The sequence below is a fragment of the Piliocolobus tephrosceles genome, chromosome 1, assembly GCF_002776525.5.
Source record: "Piliocolobus tephrosceles isolate RC106 chromosome 1, ASM277652v3, whole genome shotgun sequence".
Lineage (NCBI taxonomy): Eukaryota > Metazoa > Chordata > Mammalia > Primates > Cercopithecidae > Piliocolobus > Piliocolobus tephrosceles.
The window spans coordinates 154,482,907-154,501,196 of record NC_045434.1 but is presented as its reverse complement, the minus strand read 5'-3'; the positions used below and the strand labels follow the sequence as shown (position 1 = coordinate 154,501,196).

The 18,290-nt window shown below is 42.2% G+C and overlaps 1 protein-coding gene across 2 annotated transcripts in view; it reads right to left on the bottom strand.

Moving 5' to 3' along the window:
- Positions 1–12,727: 12,727 nt before the first annotated feature.
- Positions 12,728–18,290, bottom strand: part of GNG12 (G protein subunit gamma 12) — a 129,106-nt gene continuing 123,543 nt past the window's right edge. The window contains exons 3-4 of one of the 2 annotated variants that reach the window (XM_023209732.2): positions 15,989–16,107; positions 12,728–13,959 (exon numbers count right to left, since the gene is read on the bottom strand). In XM_023209732.2, coding sequence (XP_023065500.1) covers positions 13,834–13,959; positions 15,989–16,081 — 219 coding nt within the window. In that variant the 5' untranslated portion in view covers positions 16,082–16,107 and the 3' untranslated portion in view covers positions 12,728–13,833. The remainder of the gene's footprint in view (positions 13,960–15,988; positions 16,108–18,290) is intronic. The other variant, XM_023209741.1, reaches the window with a different exon arrangement.

Sequence of the window (18,290 nt, the reverse complement as noted above, 5' to 3'; positions counted from 1 at the left end):
AGGTTCCAAGGCCACAAAGGTGAAAAAGCAGCTGTCTTTAAGGATGTGTACAATTTAGTAGGGATACCTGATACCTGTAATACTAGGTGATAAGTGATAATGAGGTATATTCAAGACCTAAGTGTTCCTGGGGCCAGAGAATGTTTGCCAGGTTCAGTGCAAGATGAAGAGATCTGCCAGGTGAGTGTGAAGGGCATTTACTCCAGGAGGAAGAACAATACATCAGGAAAGTACACACTGAAGGCGTGTTTGGAGCTAGCTTTTGGGGGACAGCAACAGTCATACAAGACTTATTACATCCTGAGCTCTGATCTAAGCATTTTATAGACAGGAACTCATGAGCATTCTCAACAACCCTGTGGGAGTAGGTACTATTATTAGCCCCATCTTGAAAGTGAAAATACTGATACACAGAGATCTTAATTTGCCCAGAATCATATTGTAAGTGGCAAGACCAGGATGCAAACATGTCCTCCAGTGATGGGTGATGGAGTGGCAAAGATGGTAGAAACCGGAGCATGATTTTCCTGCAGGCCAAGCTTCTTTTCTACTAGATGATAGAAAGCCATTAAAATTAATTGGCAAAAACTAAGAGAAGAGACAGATGCTGGCACCACCAAGAGACAGACAACAAAAAGATGATGCTATAGCTTACAAAGTCCTAATGTGAGGGTGGAAACTGGTAGCCAAAAGAAATTTGGATCACACAATGTTTAAAAATTTTAAAAAATCAGTTGTAAACATTTAAAAATGGGAAAATTTCTTAGCAAAATCCAGACTTCTATTGTCTCTTGAAAATTTGCTATATTGGCAACAGTGGGTCCACACTCTGCATGGCGGCAATTGGCTGGAGCCGAGAGGAGGCCCCTCCCTTTTATGGAAACTAGATTTCCAGTTTGCCACAGACCTCACCCCTCCCTGTTATGACTCCAGTTTGCTGGACTCACGTAAGCTTCCCTCCCTAATCCTATTAGGCATGTGAGGTCCACCCTTCGCCCCCACCCCACCGACTCAGCCTGGTGCTTAGAATCTTCCTGTGTAAAATGAAGTGTTTTACACTATCGGAATTTCTCAAACTGTTTGGATGATAATAAGGCCCTGGGGTGCTTGTTAAAAATATAACTTTCAAGATCTATTCCCAGAAGCTTTAGATTAAGTGGGGCTGGAATAAGGCTCAGAATTTATTTTTCCTGATTCAAGCCCCAGAAAAAGAAAACATTATATATATATATGTGTGTGTGTGTATATATACACATATATATATATATATATGTTTTTAACAAGTAATTCAGGTAATTCTTATAAGGGAAGTTTGAGAAACAATGAATGGTCTCTCGGAGCTCTGTTTACAAATCTCAGGGATTAGGGAGGGAGAAGCTTCTACATGATCAGTTTCCAGTTTCCCTTGATGTTAGCCCACAAAAAGGATGCATATTTCTCTGCAAAGATTGCAGGGATTCCCAGGAAGAGGTGTACCAGAATGATTTGCTACCTGGAGACAGAGAATTTACAAGTTAACTCAGGTGATCACTGCAAAAAAGATAGAAGAGTCTGCAAACAGAATGGTTCTTACCTCTCGAACTGACAGATCAACACACCTGTTATGTGCTAGACATGGCGCTAGGCACTTTGAAGACGAGGGAGAAGCTGACAAGCATGATTAAAATCTGTTATTGTTATACAATGAGTACTTCTCAGTATCAGGCACACAGTAGGTGCTGAGAAGTAAGTGGGGTTTCCTGTTTTAGTTTTTCTTTTTTCTTTTTTTTTTGAGACCAAGTCTCGCTCTGTTGCCCAGGCTGGAGTGCAGTGGCATGATCTCGGCTCACTGCAACCTCTGCCTCCCGGGTTCAAGCAGTTCTTCCGCCTCAGCCTCCCTAGTAGCTGGGATTACAGATGTGTGCCACCACACCCGGCTAATTTTTTATATTTTTGGTAGAGCCAGGGTTTCATCATGTTGGCCAGGCTGGTCTTGGACTCCTGACCTGGTGATCCTCCCGCCTCAGCCTCCCAAAGTGCTGGGATTACAGCAGCAGTGAACCACTGCGCCTGGCCACTTCCATTTTTCTTACAACTACTAGTACTTTCTGCCTTTCATGAATTTTCACATTTATTAATGCATTTGATTCTCTGCTAAAGCAACTGAGGCCCAGAGAAATCAAGAGACACCTCCAAGATCCCATGGAAGTGGAAGAATCAGAATTTTCCTGTGAACTCAGTCCTCTTGATGCTAGGTCAGTCTCTCAAAGAGGCCAACCAGACAGCGGAGATTAGGCTGGGGAAGAATGAAACTAATTGAATCGAATCTTTTACTTATCCAGTAAGTGGGGCAGAGCCTTGGGAAAGCTAAAGAACACACAAAACAGGCAGGTGAGAATTCTAAGAATTATCTTCTTTCATCTGAGAACTGGGAAAGTTCTAAGCATCATTGGAAAGGTGACCTTTGTGTCCCTGTATGCTTTTATGCTAATATCTTTTCTAGCGTTGTCTGAGAAAGAATTTATAAGAAAAGCAGCAAACTTTCTTAGTATCATCACTTAACACATGATTATATCACCATGTTGTAATCATCTTACCATCATCGAAATAAGCACTCAGCAAGAAATGGGTCATCTCAAGAAGTCTTCTGATTTGATTTTGCGTCTTTATATAACTGTGAAGGACAGGGCTGGTGAAAGATAAGAACAAGAGTACAGCAGTTAAGACAGTAGCCGCCACTCCAGGCTGCCGTCTTAATACCAGCCTGTAATTCCAGCACTTTGGGAAGCCTAGCTGGGAGGCTTGTTTGAGGCTAGGAGTTTGAGATCAGCTTCGGCAACATAGCAAGACCCTATTTTTATAAGAAAGAAAAGAATAAGAAAAATGAAGAAAAAAGACAGTGGACTCTTAGAGGCAGAAAGACTTGAGCTTGAATCTTGGATCCTAGCTAGAACTTGGGAAAGTTAGTGTAACTTCTCTAAGCCTCAGTTACCTCTCCTGTAAAATGGGGGAAATAAACAAGGCTTATATCATTGGGTTATGGTGAAAAGGAAAGGAAACAATGCATAGGAAGAACCTAGATCAGTTCCTAGAAGCAGTCAATATTTGTAAGCTAATAATAATTGCATCTTCCATGAACTGGTGATTTTCTATGCATGTTTATATTCCATTAATATTTAATTGTTCTGTTTGCAAATTAGTTATACAAGTAAAAAAGAAACCATCCAGTAAACTACATGGCCCAACATAACTGAATTCAGCAAGACACCATCCAATTAAATTATGTTAATTTTTACTAATCTAGTTTCCCCTCTCCGTTTCCATTAACTCAATTTAGTTCTTTATCTCTCATTTAGGTTATCAGAACAGTTTCTGTTCAAAATCAAGGTTGTGAGAACCTAAGTACTGGGTATCAAGTACTGTGCTAGAGCTTGCTCCATAAAGATGATTATGACACAGTTTCTACCTGCAGTTTACTGTAGGAACTATAGGAAGCTGACAGACACAGATAATTTTCAAGCCAGAATGGTGTCATGGCAAGCATGGGTATGCACAATGTGTGTGTCTGTGTGTGTGTAGGGGGTGGTCAGGAAGCCTTCCAGGAAAAGGTGATGCTTGATGTGAGTCTTAAAGTACATTTAGGTGCTCATTGGGGTGAGGGGTGTGGCATGTGAGGGGCTCTGTGGTGTTTGTTAGGGGATTAAGTATTTAAGGAAGGGAGTGGAGAAAGGCAGGCTGAAGAGGTAGACAGAAACAGATCACAGAGGAGGTAAATAGCCGGTGGGGTTGGAGAAGAGTGATACGGATTTGGAATGGAAAGGAGTTGAAGAATTAATAAAAGAATAGTGAATATCACCCCCCACTTCCCACTCCCCACTCCCCACAGAAATTAGAAACACATCCTCCAGCTTTTCTTCACTAGTTTATTATCCTTGTTCATTCTAACTATCTTCATGTCAAGACCCTGCTTAAAAATCTCTTACCAACTACCCTTCTCCCAGATAATTGAATACAAACTCTTGGCCTTTGATTATTTGACCCAACCTTCCTTCCCAGCCTTGTCCACATTCTCCTTCCCATACTTCCGTTGCAAAGATCTCTGCTACTCTGACACTCCAGGCTTCCTTAGATCCTGGGGCTTTTGCATACACTCTTTTTCACTGCTGAGAATATCCTTTCCCTATTCTTTACCAACAAACTCCTACTCGTTCTTCAAAGTCCAACTAATGTACTATCTCTTCTGTTAAATCTTTTCTGACTCATTCAGGCAGAACAATTTCTTATGATAGCATTTACCATATTGCATAGCAATTTATCTGTTTATTTCCTACTGCCCACGCCCCTCTTACCCCCACTCCCACTATCCTTGTCTTTTCTGGGTTTATCCTAGGACATACCTACCACAGTGCTAGTAGGAGCTCAACAAATAGATACATTTCTCTTTGTTCTGTTTCTATAAACCAAATGCACTGTCATTCATATTTAATGTTTGAATGAACTATTTTTCTTTTTGTAGTTACATTTTATGAACTCATAAGGTGCTACTGACACTTTAAGTTTGTTGAAGAAGTTTGCTCACTTAATTCTGTTAGTGGTAGGCTGTCAATATTCAAAATGCTCTTCTATAATTCATTTTTCCTTAAAATTCTTTACAGACCTGTTGATGAGCCAGTAGCTGAAGTGTCAGGAGGTGATTCTTTAAATATATTTTTAATACCTATAATTATACATTACCAACCCACATGCCCTCCTCTGACTCCATACGCTAGACTTTGGTTCTTCTCCTTATTTTCAGTTCAAGGAGGAAAATGTAAAATGTCTTGGGGTGGAGATGGCAAGAGGGTTGATCTCCTCTCAGATTTACAGATTTATATAAAATTTAAAGCCAGAGGAAATGTTAAAAATTACCTAGCCTATATCTTTTTTTAAAAAGTGAATGGGGAAATAGAATCAGAGGTCATAAGTGTCCTAAGGTTACATAGTGAATGAATAGTAATCAGTCCAGAACACGCATTTGCTGATTCCAAGATACGTATTCTTTCTCTTATGTCACACTGGCTACCCTGAAAAATGGTTTTCTGAAACCATATCCAATATACTTTTGGATCTCTCCAGGCTTCTATTTCCTAGTATGTAAAGTAGGAATAATAAGAGTAGCTGTTTCCTGGATTTGTTGTGAGAATTACATGAATTAACAGACGCAGGCCAGGTGTGGTGGCTCACGCTTATAATCCTAGCACTTTGGGAGGCCAAGGCGGGTGTATCACCTGAGGTCAGGAGTTCCAGACCAGCCTGGCCAACATGGTGAAACCCCATCTCTACTAAAAATACAAAAATTAGCTGGGCATGGTGGTGCATGTCTGTAATTCTAGCTACTTGGGGGGCTGAGGGAGAAGAATCACTTGAACCTGGGATGCGGAGGTTGGAGTGAGCCAAGATCTTGCCAGTGCACTCCAGGCTGGGCAACAGAGGAAGACTCTGTCTCAAAACAAAAACAACAACCCCCTCCAAAAAAATAAAATAAAATAAAATAAACAGATGCAAGATGCTAAGAACAGTACCTAGTCATAGTAAATGCCTGAAATAGAGCACTGTTTATTCTTAAGGCCCAGGGTATTACACCCATGATTAGTAAAGGACTTATTTGTTTACCTTACCTTTTATTTAACCTTTTATTTATTTAATCTAACAATTACCAAAGTTACTGTTTTTGTTTGTTTGTTTTTTCCCATATTCAAACCATGCTACAAATGTTAAGATAGTCCATGGGCTGTAGAATCTGCCTAGGTGTATGTACTTAGGACCCGTCCTTTTATGTTGTAGGATCTAGCACAATTTTAACTTCTCTGAGCCTCAGTTTCCTCATCTGTAAGATGGGCTTAAATCACATCTACTTTCCTTTAAAGAGTCCTTTAAATGGGAGAACACATGCACAATGCCCAGCCTAGTGTCTGGAGTTCAGTGTTCCTCATTGCCTTGCACAGATGTCTACAAATGTTGGCAGATGTTGCATGGCCAATGTTGAAATGTCACATCACCAAGGTCGGATCTAAAACGTTTATTTAGAACAAAGCACTTCTAGGGTATTGGCCATGGGAAAATGTTTCAAGGTTAAAAGTAGAAATGTGAACCTTGTCTGCTTTACATAGGTGATTCTTTGTTTTTTTTTTTTCTTTCTTGAGAACAGTGGTTCTGTCACCAGGCTGGAATGCAGTGGTGAAATCTCGGCTCACTGCAAGCTCCGCCTTCCAGGTTCACGCCATTCTCCTGCCTCAGCTTCTCTAGTAGCTGGGACTACAGGCGCCCGCCACCATGCCCAGCTAATTTTTTAGTAGAGATGGGGTTTCACCGTGTTAGCCAGGATGGTCTCGATCTCCTGATCTCGTGATCCACCTGCCTTGGCCTCCCAGAGTGCTGGGATTACAGGCATGAGCCACCGCGCCCGGCCTACATGAGTGATTCTTGGAGTTGATTCCCAAAGGGGATGCTTCGCTTTTTACTTGCTTGTATTGTAGGGCTTCATGACAATTTTTTTCCATATCCAGATCAAAGGTATGCTATTATATACTTACATTAAAAAATATTTAAGTTGGCTTACTTTATATTTAAATCTATTTTAGAAGGAAACTTTCTATCACAGCTTGTGCTAGTTCTGGTTTTGCTAATACATATAAAACTACACAGTTAATAAAATGTTAAAAAATTAACATGTGCACTACCTAAATCTGACAGGCCAACTTTTAATTAAGGTCAGCGACATTAGTGACCAAGTCTGTCAGTGCCTGGCTTAGAGGAGGTAGCACTGCCCACAGTTGTTCAGGGAGTGACTCCTTTAGGCTTGCCCCAGTACACAAATTTATGGATCCACAGTGCCCTTGTGACGTCACATATTTGGCGAATGTCTTCTGTTAAGACCATATGTAAGTTCTTTTAGCGGATGATGCCCTCCTATTCCTGAGCAGGGTGTGTGTGTGGAGGGGTTGGAGGTGGTTGGCTGTAGAGATCAGAAGTAGCAATGTGGGGCCAGGGAGCAGTGACTCACACCTGTAATCCCAGCACTTTGGGAGGCTGAGGAGGGTGGATCTCCTGAGGTTAGGGGTTTGAGACCAGTCTCGCTAACACAGTGAAACCCCGTCTCTACTAAAAATACAAAAAAAATTAGGCGGGTGTTGTGGCATATGCCTGTAATCACAGCTACTTGGGAGGCTGAGGCAGGAGAATTATTTGAATCCGGGAGGGGGAGGTTGCAGTGAGCCAAGATCGCACTACTGCACTCCAGCTTGGGTGACAGAGCAGGACTCCGTTTCAAAAAAAATAAAAATAAAAATAAGGCCGGGCGCGGTGGCTCACGCCTGTAATCCCAGCACTTTGGGAGGCCGAGACGGGCGGATCACGAGGTCAGGAGATCGAGACCATCCTGGCTAACACTGTGAAACCCCGTCTCTACTAAAAATACAAAAATTAGCCGGGTGCGGTGGCGGGTGCCTGTAGTCCCAGCTACTTGGGAGGCTGAGGCAGGAGAATGGCGTGAACCCGGGAGGCGGAGCTTGCAGTGAGTGGAGATCGCGCCACTGCACTCCAGCCTGGGCAACAGAGTGAGACTCTGATTCATAAAATAAATAAATAAATAAAAATAAAAGCTATCATTGTGCACACAGATGTCTCAGCTGCAAATTTCTTGGACTTAACCTGATATCTTCCCATTATGGATGTCAACCATTCCAATTAATTGCTTTCATCATTCAGTAGATTGTCTAGGAGGATTTAAGGGGTATAGGAATGCTTCATATGTAAAATTAATTCTCAGTGATGCCTAAACTTTACTATGAACTTCCATTTCTTTGTACTAAATATCACTCTCTCCAGAGTTGTATTTGACAGTGCCAGTGGTCATCTACTGACCAATATATTAAGTTGTTTGCACATGACAATAAATTTACTGGGACTGCATTTTCCTTCAGGGCAGAAAAAATTTTTGAAAAAAATGGGCAATTGAGGTGAGGGTTCCTTAGACTAACTGCACATTTACCCAGGGTTGGCCTAAAGTCAAACAACCTTCATGGATTTAAATGATTCAGATAAGGAGAAAGTAATTAGAGTAACAGAGGGCTCATCTGAAGGCAAAGGTTATTTGCTACTCACAGTGGTAAAGCGGTACAGCAGCAAGCATGGCCATGCTCTGAAAACAAGCACAAGGCTCTAGCCACGCCAAGTTGTACAAAGACAGCTAGAACTGACAGTGGGACCAGGCTCCACAGACACGGTCAGTTTTAAGCCGAGAGATTATAAACCTGGCATATGGAGTGAGGGACAAATACTCAAAAAAACGGTTGCCTAGCACCAAATAAGCATCATAGAGCCCCAAATAAAAAGGTTTAGAGGGAATATCCATGTTTATGTGTAACTGACCTTCCTGCCAGGGAAAACCTGATCATGGCACATATCCAGAAGAGGTGGAAAGCCCCGTGACATGCATCTCCACTCTTGAGTTCCAATCACTATCTGCAGGCCTGGGTTTCTTGTCCATGTTAACTAAGTATACATCTCACCTGCCTCTTCCAGCTTCATTACCTTCCCTCCTCCCACCTTTTAAAAACTCACCCCTTCCCAATCCCATCCATCATCCCCAACTCTCCTCCACTGAGAATTACAAGAACTTGGCAATTTGGTCAGAAGCGGTAAAAAGTGCTTCTCAGTTGTTATTTTTCAAAACCAATGTATCTTAAATCCTTCAGTCTTTTACTAGAAAGGGCCCAGGGACTGTCTTTTGCCCCTACCTTTCTTGTAAGTGCGGAGTGCTGGCTCTCAGAAGCAGGGGCCATCTCTGTAGCATTCCTGGTTCATAGCCTGGGGCTTGATGGCTGCCTCCTGCCCTTGTTCTTTGATTTTGCCCTCCCCTCATCTCTGTGGGAATCCCAGCCCTGGGGGAAGGGGCAGAAGAGGGGGCAGGGCACCTTCAGCAAACACATGGTGAATATGAGTCACCACCAATCTAATGACCTTTCCATTTGTTATCAGTTTCCATGGCCACAGCTGGTCTCAGGATGGGAAACAGCCCTCCACAGGTCAGAGTTATTACCTCACTCCTTAACAGCCTCTCTAGCCCCCTTGTTGGTTTCAGGATAGGCAAGCAGGATGGGAGGGCAGGATCGGGGGCCATCTGCACACTGGCTTCCAGTCCTCTTTTCTCCTCCTCTCATCTCCTCCCAGGACCTCAATTCCAACGCATACTGTTCCTCTCTCACTCAGCCCAAACATCACCACCCTTGGAAGCCTTTTCAGAGGGAGGTCTTTGTCAATGTGGAGCTGGTCCCTCTTTCCTCTGGGCTCTCACGGCACTGTGATCACCTGAGTTATGGCACTTGCCACATGATACTATGATTAGTTTACATATCTGTCATACCCACCCTCCTTGCTCAGACTGTGACCTTCTCATGGGCTGGTGTGTGTCTTATTCATTTGGGTGTCATGGGAGCCTGACTCTCAGCAGCTTGCTCCCAGGAGGTGCTCAGAAAATGTTAACAGAGTGAAGGAAGGGAAAGGGGAAGAGAAATGGTATTTTATTCATTTATTGAGCAAAACACAGGTAGGATGCTACAATGAGGCACTGACGCAGTAAAGAAAGCAATGGTGCTTTTAATGAAACTTCTTTCAAATCTGTGAACATGCTAGCTGTGAAGTAAATCCTTTTATTCTTTCCATAGGACATATTTCCAAACAATGATCACAGTGTTATGGTTAATAAGATGCTGGACAGATGAGTAGCCAAAGAATATTATATAACAACAAAATCTCATCAATGATAATATCGAATGCAAATTTACTGAGACATCAAGAGAATACGTGTTTGTAATTACATGGCTAAAAACAAGACACTATTACAGTAACCAAGTCCATAAAACTAGAAAAAAAGCACTGTATAACAAAAAGGCCTTTTAGAAGCTATTAAATGAACAAACATCATAGATAAACCAATTTTATATCTGAAGCAGCTTATAGCACCAACACGTTGGCAGGACCAGCAGAGGGGTGGGGTCTTTGGACCAAGGCATCTGGGAACTGGAAGGGCTCTCAGCCATCATCTCCTGCAGCCCCTTGTTTTACACATGGAGAAACAGAGGCTCACAGAGATGAAGCGCCTTGTCCAAGGTCACACAGCACAGGACAGACTGGGAAATAATCCAGGGCTACGATCCAGGCCACTGACTTCAGGTAAGTGCTCTATTTTAACACACAGATACAAGATTCTATTTGATGTGATGTATTTTTTTTTTTCCCCATTAACAGGTCTACCATAAAAGAAAGCAATACAACCCATAATGTCCTCTGGTATTGTATTTATTTCACTGAGAAATGACTGGTATGTACTATAATTATTCTGGGGGCCTGTACAGATCTTACATCAAAATTCAGAGGAATTAGTCAGATAACACTATTTTAGTTATAAACTGGTTAAGAAGGTGGCATCTGAAGAGGGTATTTGGCACATCCTCCACTATGTAAGCTACCCTATGCCTCAAAATTACTAAATCATTGGTATAAAGTTTTGGTTTTTTTCCTGATAGTTTAAAGACTAGTAAAAGTACAAAAACAGTCTAAATAGAGAAAAAGCAAATCAGGTCTTTCCTTTAAAAGGTAAGTATGGTACTTTTCATTTTAATAAGGTAAGTGATTTTAAAAACCTGACATTTTTTAGAAGGAAAAAAAAACTAGCTATGACCCATCACTTGTGAACCATCTGATACATAAAATATTTCCCTTATTTAAAAAATGTTTCTGTAAAATACTTCAGAGTCATGAAATCTTGCCAAGGTCCTGAGGCCTCAAGTGGACAGATTTATGATGAACTAATGAAGATGCAAGAATGAAAAAAAGAAAGAGATCACTGCTAACAGAAGCAGCATTAAGGACAAAGTATACTGAATATATTGAAATAGCTTCATGGAAATGAAGCCAAGAAATTGCATGTATATACGTGAGAAAGTATATCATTACAGTGGTAGTTGGAAAAAATAACAAACACTGGGCATTTGTCTATCATTAACATAAACCAACTGCTGCAGACAGTTAAACTGTGGCTTTGTAAGGAGAATAAAGCCTGATAAATAAAAGTGACTTCTGCATATCATATATACGTATACATATATTTTCTCACACAGACGTCTAGTTATAAGTAAATCAACATTTAGCTACTATTTTTCCCCTCTTGGGTCCAGCATCAAAAGATTTGATATTCATGAACATGCCCTACACCTGGTTAGGAAATTATATATTTATACTCATAGCCTTTATTGTATCTGACCAGGGCAACTAAAATGAAATCTCCTGGGACCTCAAGTCCATTTCTTACCACTATAAGCATATTAACAGATATATATCAAAACATACTTGTTTACTGTTAGGTAAAAGAGCATGTTTCAGTACTAAATAATAAACTATGCCTGCTACCAATAACGTGCACATAATGGTATAATAAAAGTAATTTTTCATGAAAATATTTTGAAAGAAGCTACATTATAAATATTTAAAGAAACGTTAAAAATCAGAGTGAAAATCAGATTAGTGTTCTGAAACTGAGTAGAAAAATAGACTTATAAAAAAAGAATGTCTCATTAAGTGAAGCATTAAATGTAAAGTTGTCTTTTTAGTGTAAATTTCCAATCTCACCCTTTGAGAGGTAAAATCTTTCTGTCTCCTAAACAGGTACCTATAATTGATTTGGGAACTGGGCATATTGCAGAACGAAAAAGCAGATGACACAAGGCTAAGGGCAGTGCCGTGATTTTCACATGGCCTCAGAAAAGTGAGGGCCATTCACAAGGCTGAAGAGATAGCAACTTGGAGAAATACCAAATAAATGTGGGCAGTTTAAAAACAGTAATGCATTTTGTTCACCCTAAATGAGCTAATACTCAAAGCCCAGACATTAGATTTTAAAAGGGGTTTGCTTTCCAGGACAGATTGTACAAAATTTGGGAAAATCATTGTAAATAATTGCTTCTTGGGGTTGATTCCTTTTTGAGAGGAAGTTTTTTGTTGTTGTTGTTGTTGAGACGGAGTCTCGCTCTGTCGCCCAGGCTGGAGCACAGTGGCCAGATCTCAGCTCACTGCAAGCTCCGCCTCTTGGGTTTACACCATTCTCCTGCCTCAGCCTCCCGAGTAGCTGGGACTACAGGCGTCCGCCACCTCGCCCAGCTAGATTTTTGTATTTTTTAGTAGAGACGGGGTTTCACCGTGTTAGCCAGGATGGTCTTGATCTCCTGACCTCGTGATCCGCCCGTCTCGGCCTCCCAAAGTGCTGGGATTACAGGCTTGAGCCACCGTGCCCGGCCTTGAGAGGAAGTTTTTAACCTTTCCTTAGTAGTCACTTTTAACGAACTAAAGATGAATTAAAATATCAAAGGCCGTGTGTATGATTTGACTGCGAAGTGACCCTCTCTTCTATTCTGATAAAGTCAAGATACCTTATTGGCCATAGGAGATTCCTCCTTTTGGGGCTACCCCCACACCCGGAAATTCCAAGGGTGTGAGGGCTGTATTTGGGCCCAGACGAAAATCAAGGAACTCCATACCCAGTTGCTGAAGCCCTTGGGCCCAAGGAGTGTACCACTGAATCCAAGGCTCTCTTGGGTAGCCTATATGCCTCTCGGATGGTGTGTGAACAAGGTAGGGATAAAACTGCAGATATCTGAAAAGAGCTTAAGCATCCTGACAACTTTGCATTTTTTTTTTTTAATTTTTTTTTTTCCTCACCATGTTCCACACACCTGCGGCTGGGGAAGGTAGTATTACCTCTGCAAACAGATGCTCTGGTAAGATAGGAAAGATACAGGGAAGGCAGAGAGAGCAAGACAGAGGGCTCAATCACAAAGCTGGGACAAGGAGAGCAGCTGGTTTTCACACATTCCTGCTCCTCTCTCAGCTGGGCTCATGTTCACTCCGTTTCATTCCAATCATCAGGGTGGAGATTTCAGAGGTGCCTATCCCTAATCCAGTAGAGAACATGAGCCCTGGGAGCACAGCTGCATGGGGTCCTCCCAAGGGTCTCCTCCCCTTTTCGACTCAGCATCATTGAAGCCCAAAAGGGTCCTTGTAAATTAATGTCTCATATTATTGAAGGACTGTCAGTTTAGCTTGGTGCAGTTTATTGTAGCCTAAGAGGTCCAGCAAGATTTCAAGAGAGGAGAGATGACTGCATTACTTGATTACAATGAATACAATCTTTAGGATACTCTTTACTTTTTGTACAATAACGATATGAAAGGAATTTTTTTATTCTACCTATACACAGCTCAAAGTAAAGGTATAACTTCTGGAACTGAGAAACTGATGGTATAGAAAGAGGGATGTTTTCATAAGAAAATAGCTTTGATAAGTGTATACACAAAGGCATATATATACACAAAACATCCCTCTCCCTTATATACTATACAGGCTGGCACACGCCTTATAAAGAATATGATATAAAGGCTTTAGGATTTCAATTAATTTTGGCATTTTAATTTGATAGGTTCTTAGGCAATTTAGGTCCTGACATATCGGAATCCACTGTATTTCTAAAGTATATAATTATGTTTTTAAAAAGGCCCAGATCAACTTTCCTTAAACAGTAACCCAACATAAAGCCATAGTTACCAAGTGGAAAATAAGATTGTTATTCTGTATTAAATCAGTAAAGGGTATTTTAAGAGAAAGGACAACTTGGAAAATAGAGACTTCAGAGTCCGTTATTCCAAGGTGAGAACATTTTAGTTATTAGCAGTGGTTACCAAATAAGCTGAAGGTAAATCTCTTCAAGGAGCTGCTCATAATTTGCTTTGTTGAGAAGAGGCGAGGAGCTGTTTCTCTATTCCACTATAAGATGATGCAAGTTTTTTTATCCTTGAAAGGGTTTTCTGAAGTTGGTATTCCTATCAGCAAAGGGTCACTCCTGGCATGTTCCTCACAGTAGGACATGAGGTCCGCTGATGCCTTCGAAACCTAGCATGGAGATAAATCAAACAAACAAGGAAGAAAATATTTTACGTGCACACTTTCAGAGTGTATTTGAATGCTAGGCTATTGAATGGAAGACTGATTTGAACAAGATCATCAGAGTCTCAAAGCATCACTCTCAGATACTTGTCAGGTAAAAAAAGGAAATGGTGCCTTTAAAATGGTGCAGTTTGGCAGGTAAGGTCTTTCTTAATCGGGCAACTTAACAATGATGAGACAAAGTGGCACCATGTATCCCTTCAGGAGAGTGCTGAGGACACACCACCAGCTAATGAGCTAGCATTCCTGTCCAACACTTACCTGGAGTCCAGTCAGCAAACGATCACACCTAAAGTGAGGGTGATTCTGCAAAATAAGTGGCCTGGATTTTTCAAAGATGGACTGTGTGTTAGGTATTCTTATTAGATAATCCTGAACTGCAAATAACTTTCGAGGGTTTAAAGACATTATATATGTTTTGTGTGTATGTGTGTACAGACAGAAGGAGGGAGAGAGAGAGTGCAAGCAAGTACATGTGGTTAAATGTTAACAACTGGTGAATCCTGATAAAGAGTTTATAAATGTTTGTTGTTACAACTCTTCTGCAGGTTTGAAATGTCTCCAAATAAAAAGTTAGGGGTCAGGTGAGAAAAAGCATATGTGAATCAAGGGAACGTTGTATCTTAATTTCTACCTCCCCCTCAGCAAAAAAAAAAAAAAAAAAAAAAAACCAGATTGGAATGCAGAACAGACTAACAGACTTTAAGAACTGAACGATGGGCTTGGAGCCAAAACTCTGGAGCCAAGTTGTGGAGCTTTAAGATTTACTGTTAGAGATTGGGCTTGCGGAAGTAAAAAGAAAGACGAAACCAGCATGGGCAGAGGCAGTACCTTACTCCGGCATGAATTAAGCATGGAAAATATCACGCCCTGTTTCAGAAGTCTGGGAGGGAGATCCTACAGAATAGGATCTCTTTGCCCTAAACAAAGAGCAATGGGGCAGCTGAGCTCTGTCTAGGACAGCCCAGATAGCCTCATGCTGGAAAGACAGGTGACTATCTCCAGGCCCAGAGGAATGGAGCAGGTGACTGCTTCAGTTTCTTTCTTTTTTTTGAGACGAAGTTTCGTTCTTGTTGCCCAGGCTGGAGTGCAATGGCATGATCTTGGCTCACCACAACCTCCACCTCCCAGATTCAAGCGATTCTCCTGCCTCAGTCTTCTGAGTAGCTGGGATTACAGGCATGCGTGCTCCACCACGCCTGGCTCATTTTGTAGTTTTAGTAGAGACAGGGGTTTCTCCGTGTTGGTCAGGCTGGTCTTGAATTCCCAACCTCAGGTGATCTGCCTACCTCGGCCTCCCAAAGTGCTGGCATTACAGACATGAGCCACCGCGCCCAGCCAACTGCTTCAGTTTCAAGGAAGAACTAGTCATAACATTGCAGGGCACTCACTGCCTAGTTCTTTCTTGGGATTCAGGGGGAAAGACTTCGAAGTCAGGTGATGTAAGAAACGCATTCCAGTTTCTCTATGCGATCTCAACTAAAGCCGGCATTATTACTCTGGGCACAGAAAGTGGTCACTGAGGGCCAAACACATTTAAAAGCTTCATTTCCCTAAAAAGGAAACCTAGACTGTTGACTTGTTATGCGAAGCTGCCTCAGCTGCACTGGTAACTCTAGAACACTACAATTCCAGAGGAATGACTAGGGTGTTGATGAAGTCTACTTGGAACCCGTGTCCCACTTTAGAACACAGGGATCAACGGACTTGACCATGGTCATTCAGGGGAGACAGGTCCTCAGGAAATCCTGTCTCCGAGTTTTATAAACAGAGAGGATAACGCAGACACTTTTGAAGTAAGGCTCATGCTAGATAGGAAAATGGAAGTTAAGATTTTGAGACTCTCAGCCTGTTCTGGAAAAATCCTGGAAGCAAGTCAATGAAATGGTATTATCTTCTCTGACAAGTGGTCCAGCCTCTCAGGAGCAGGGGGAACTGAGTAGAAAGCACATGTTATCCAGTCAGGGTTTCTTACCTTTATTCTTTCAATGGAGGCTTCTAATCTTAACTGCTGCACAGTTCTCCTTGCCTGGGCTATGTTGTTGGTACTTGCTGTTTTGCTGGACATCTTCAATTATTGTTTTTACCTGAAATCTGAGGAGAATTTTTTTTTTAAAGTAACAGGCATCTTTAAGTCATTTAAACATTCATAATAATATGTTCCACTTCAAGGGAAATAGATGGATTTTCCCAGTCATCGCAGCTCCTTGGAGGCAATTACTAAAATGCCCCTTAGAAATTTGAGCGGTGACCTAGGTATCTAAGTTTGTCATCCATTTGAGCACCTACATAAATCTTTAGTTTGCAGAAACCCGCACTAGCAGTTTAATCGATGCACCCAAACATATAACATAAAGCTAGACTTTTCTAGGATTTCCTAAGAGGAAACAAATACGCAAACACTTGTAGTAGTTAGGGCACCTGTGGCAAAAGTGAGCATTTGCTATGGGAGGCACATTACACATCAGTTTAATATTACTGCTACCAACTTTCACAGAAGGTTTGATTTCTTTTTTTTTTTTTTTTTGGGCTCTTGCACCCAACTATTAGGCTGATCAAAGTCCTGGCAACAGAAAAGGAGAAGAGAGCTCCTCTAGAGAACTTTGAAAAAAGGGCGCTTATTTTTAGGTGCTGTCATGATGTGGAATCGTTTTGAAAGTGTTAGGCACATAAGGAAGTCTTTATTCATGAAAGAGTGAAATCTTTCAGTGGAGACTCTCTGTGATAGATACACAGTAAATGTCAAATGGGATACATGAGTAGCCTACAGTCTGAAATAATTAATGAAACTTTATTATTCCCTCCTTTGACCTCTCCCTGGTCTCATCATGATGGTCTGGGCACTTGCTAATCCTGTTACTCCATCATATGTTCGTGGATTGATTCTCCTCTCTAGCCCGGGTTGTTGGCCTCTAGGCTGGCCTGCTGCCCTCTCTCCTTAGCCACCTGGTATAAAGCAATGGAAACATCCTGGCCCCTGCTTTACAAACTGGTTGTCCAATAGCACATTGCAAGAGGAAGGCAGGCTGGGGGAAAAGTGCTGCCTGGTGCCCTGACCTATATGGCTAAGTTCATTCTCATCAGGGTGGCAACTGGAGGAAAATGCAGGGCTGGCAGGCCTGGCAGCAGTGTGGCAGTTTTATGACTCATGGGAGCAGGTGGACAGTAGGTGTGCCTCTCTGGCGCTATGTGAGGGCTCAGCAAAGTCTTAGGGCTCCATGGCGCCAGCAGCAAACTCAGGCTGACTCCACCTTTTGGAAAGGCTGCAGCTGAATAATGTAATTCTGCCATAAAGGCCGAGACCAGACAAAGCTGCAAAAAAACACTAGCAACCCAGACTCCAGGGCATCCATCATGTGGGCACCACGGTGCTCCACACTGAGTTCTACCAGACTTCGAATATTCCCAAAGGCCGAGTTCCAGGACTTGGGTAGGGCTTGTAGCCTCTGTGGTCAGAGGAACTTTTGGGTCAAATGCACAAATAAAATTGCGCTTTTAACTGCATGCAGAATTTTGAATCAGCCTAATAAGCAACCTTCAGATTCCAAAGGATTTTTAGGAGGATTCACTTTACCGTTGCACATCAAGTATTTTGCATAGGACCAAGACATTCCATAAACTGCAGCTGCTAGTATTTTTATCCTTGGGGGTCACATACAGCACAGTGAATTGCAATCCCCTGTTTACCTGTTTGTTCTGCACCTCCCCAACAACTGGTCAATGAGCCTCAAGGGTTCTGATTCAGTGGGTCTGGGTGGGGGCTATGGACACCAGCCCTTTTTAGAGTCCCTGGGCAATTTGCACCACTAGTGTCAGAGCCGAATGCAAAGACTACTGACAGCCATCACAGGATTTCCCTAGGAATAAGGAAGCTCTAGCAGTACAGAAAACTGGGAGGATGAAGCATGTGGCAGGGCAGGGTGGCCCTGCCTTGTGCTAAGGCTTGGACAAGCTCATTTCAACACACTCCCAGAGTAGCTACCTTTTCCTCAGATTCCTCAGTTATCCCTGCCCCACCCAAAAGAGAGGCCTAGGGTCTCTTAGATTCTGCTCACACCCAGCGGCCTGCCCCAACCCCTTTCTGTGCTCCCAGGCCAGCACTTACTAACAGAGCCTCTGAAATGCAACTGAGGAAGTGGGCAACCTCACCCTGAACAGTGTGCAGTGCTCTGATTCACAGCAAGTTGGACATATATATGTATTTTGTTCCCTGCAGCAAGTTAAACTGGGCTCTCCTTCCAGCTGGCGCTGGTTCTGAGGCCCCCAGACTCCAGAAT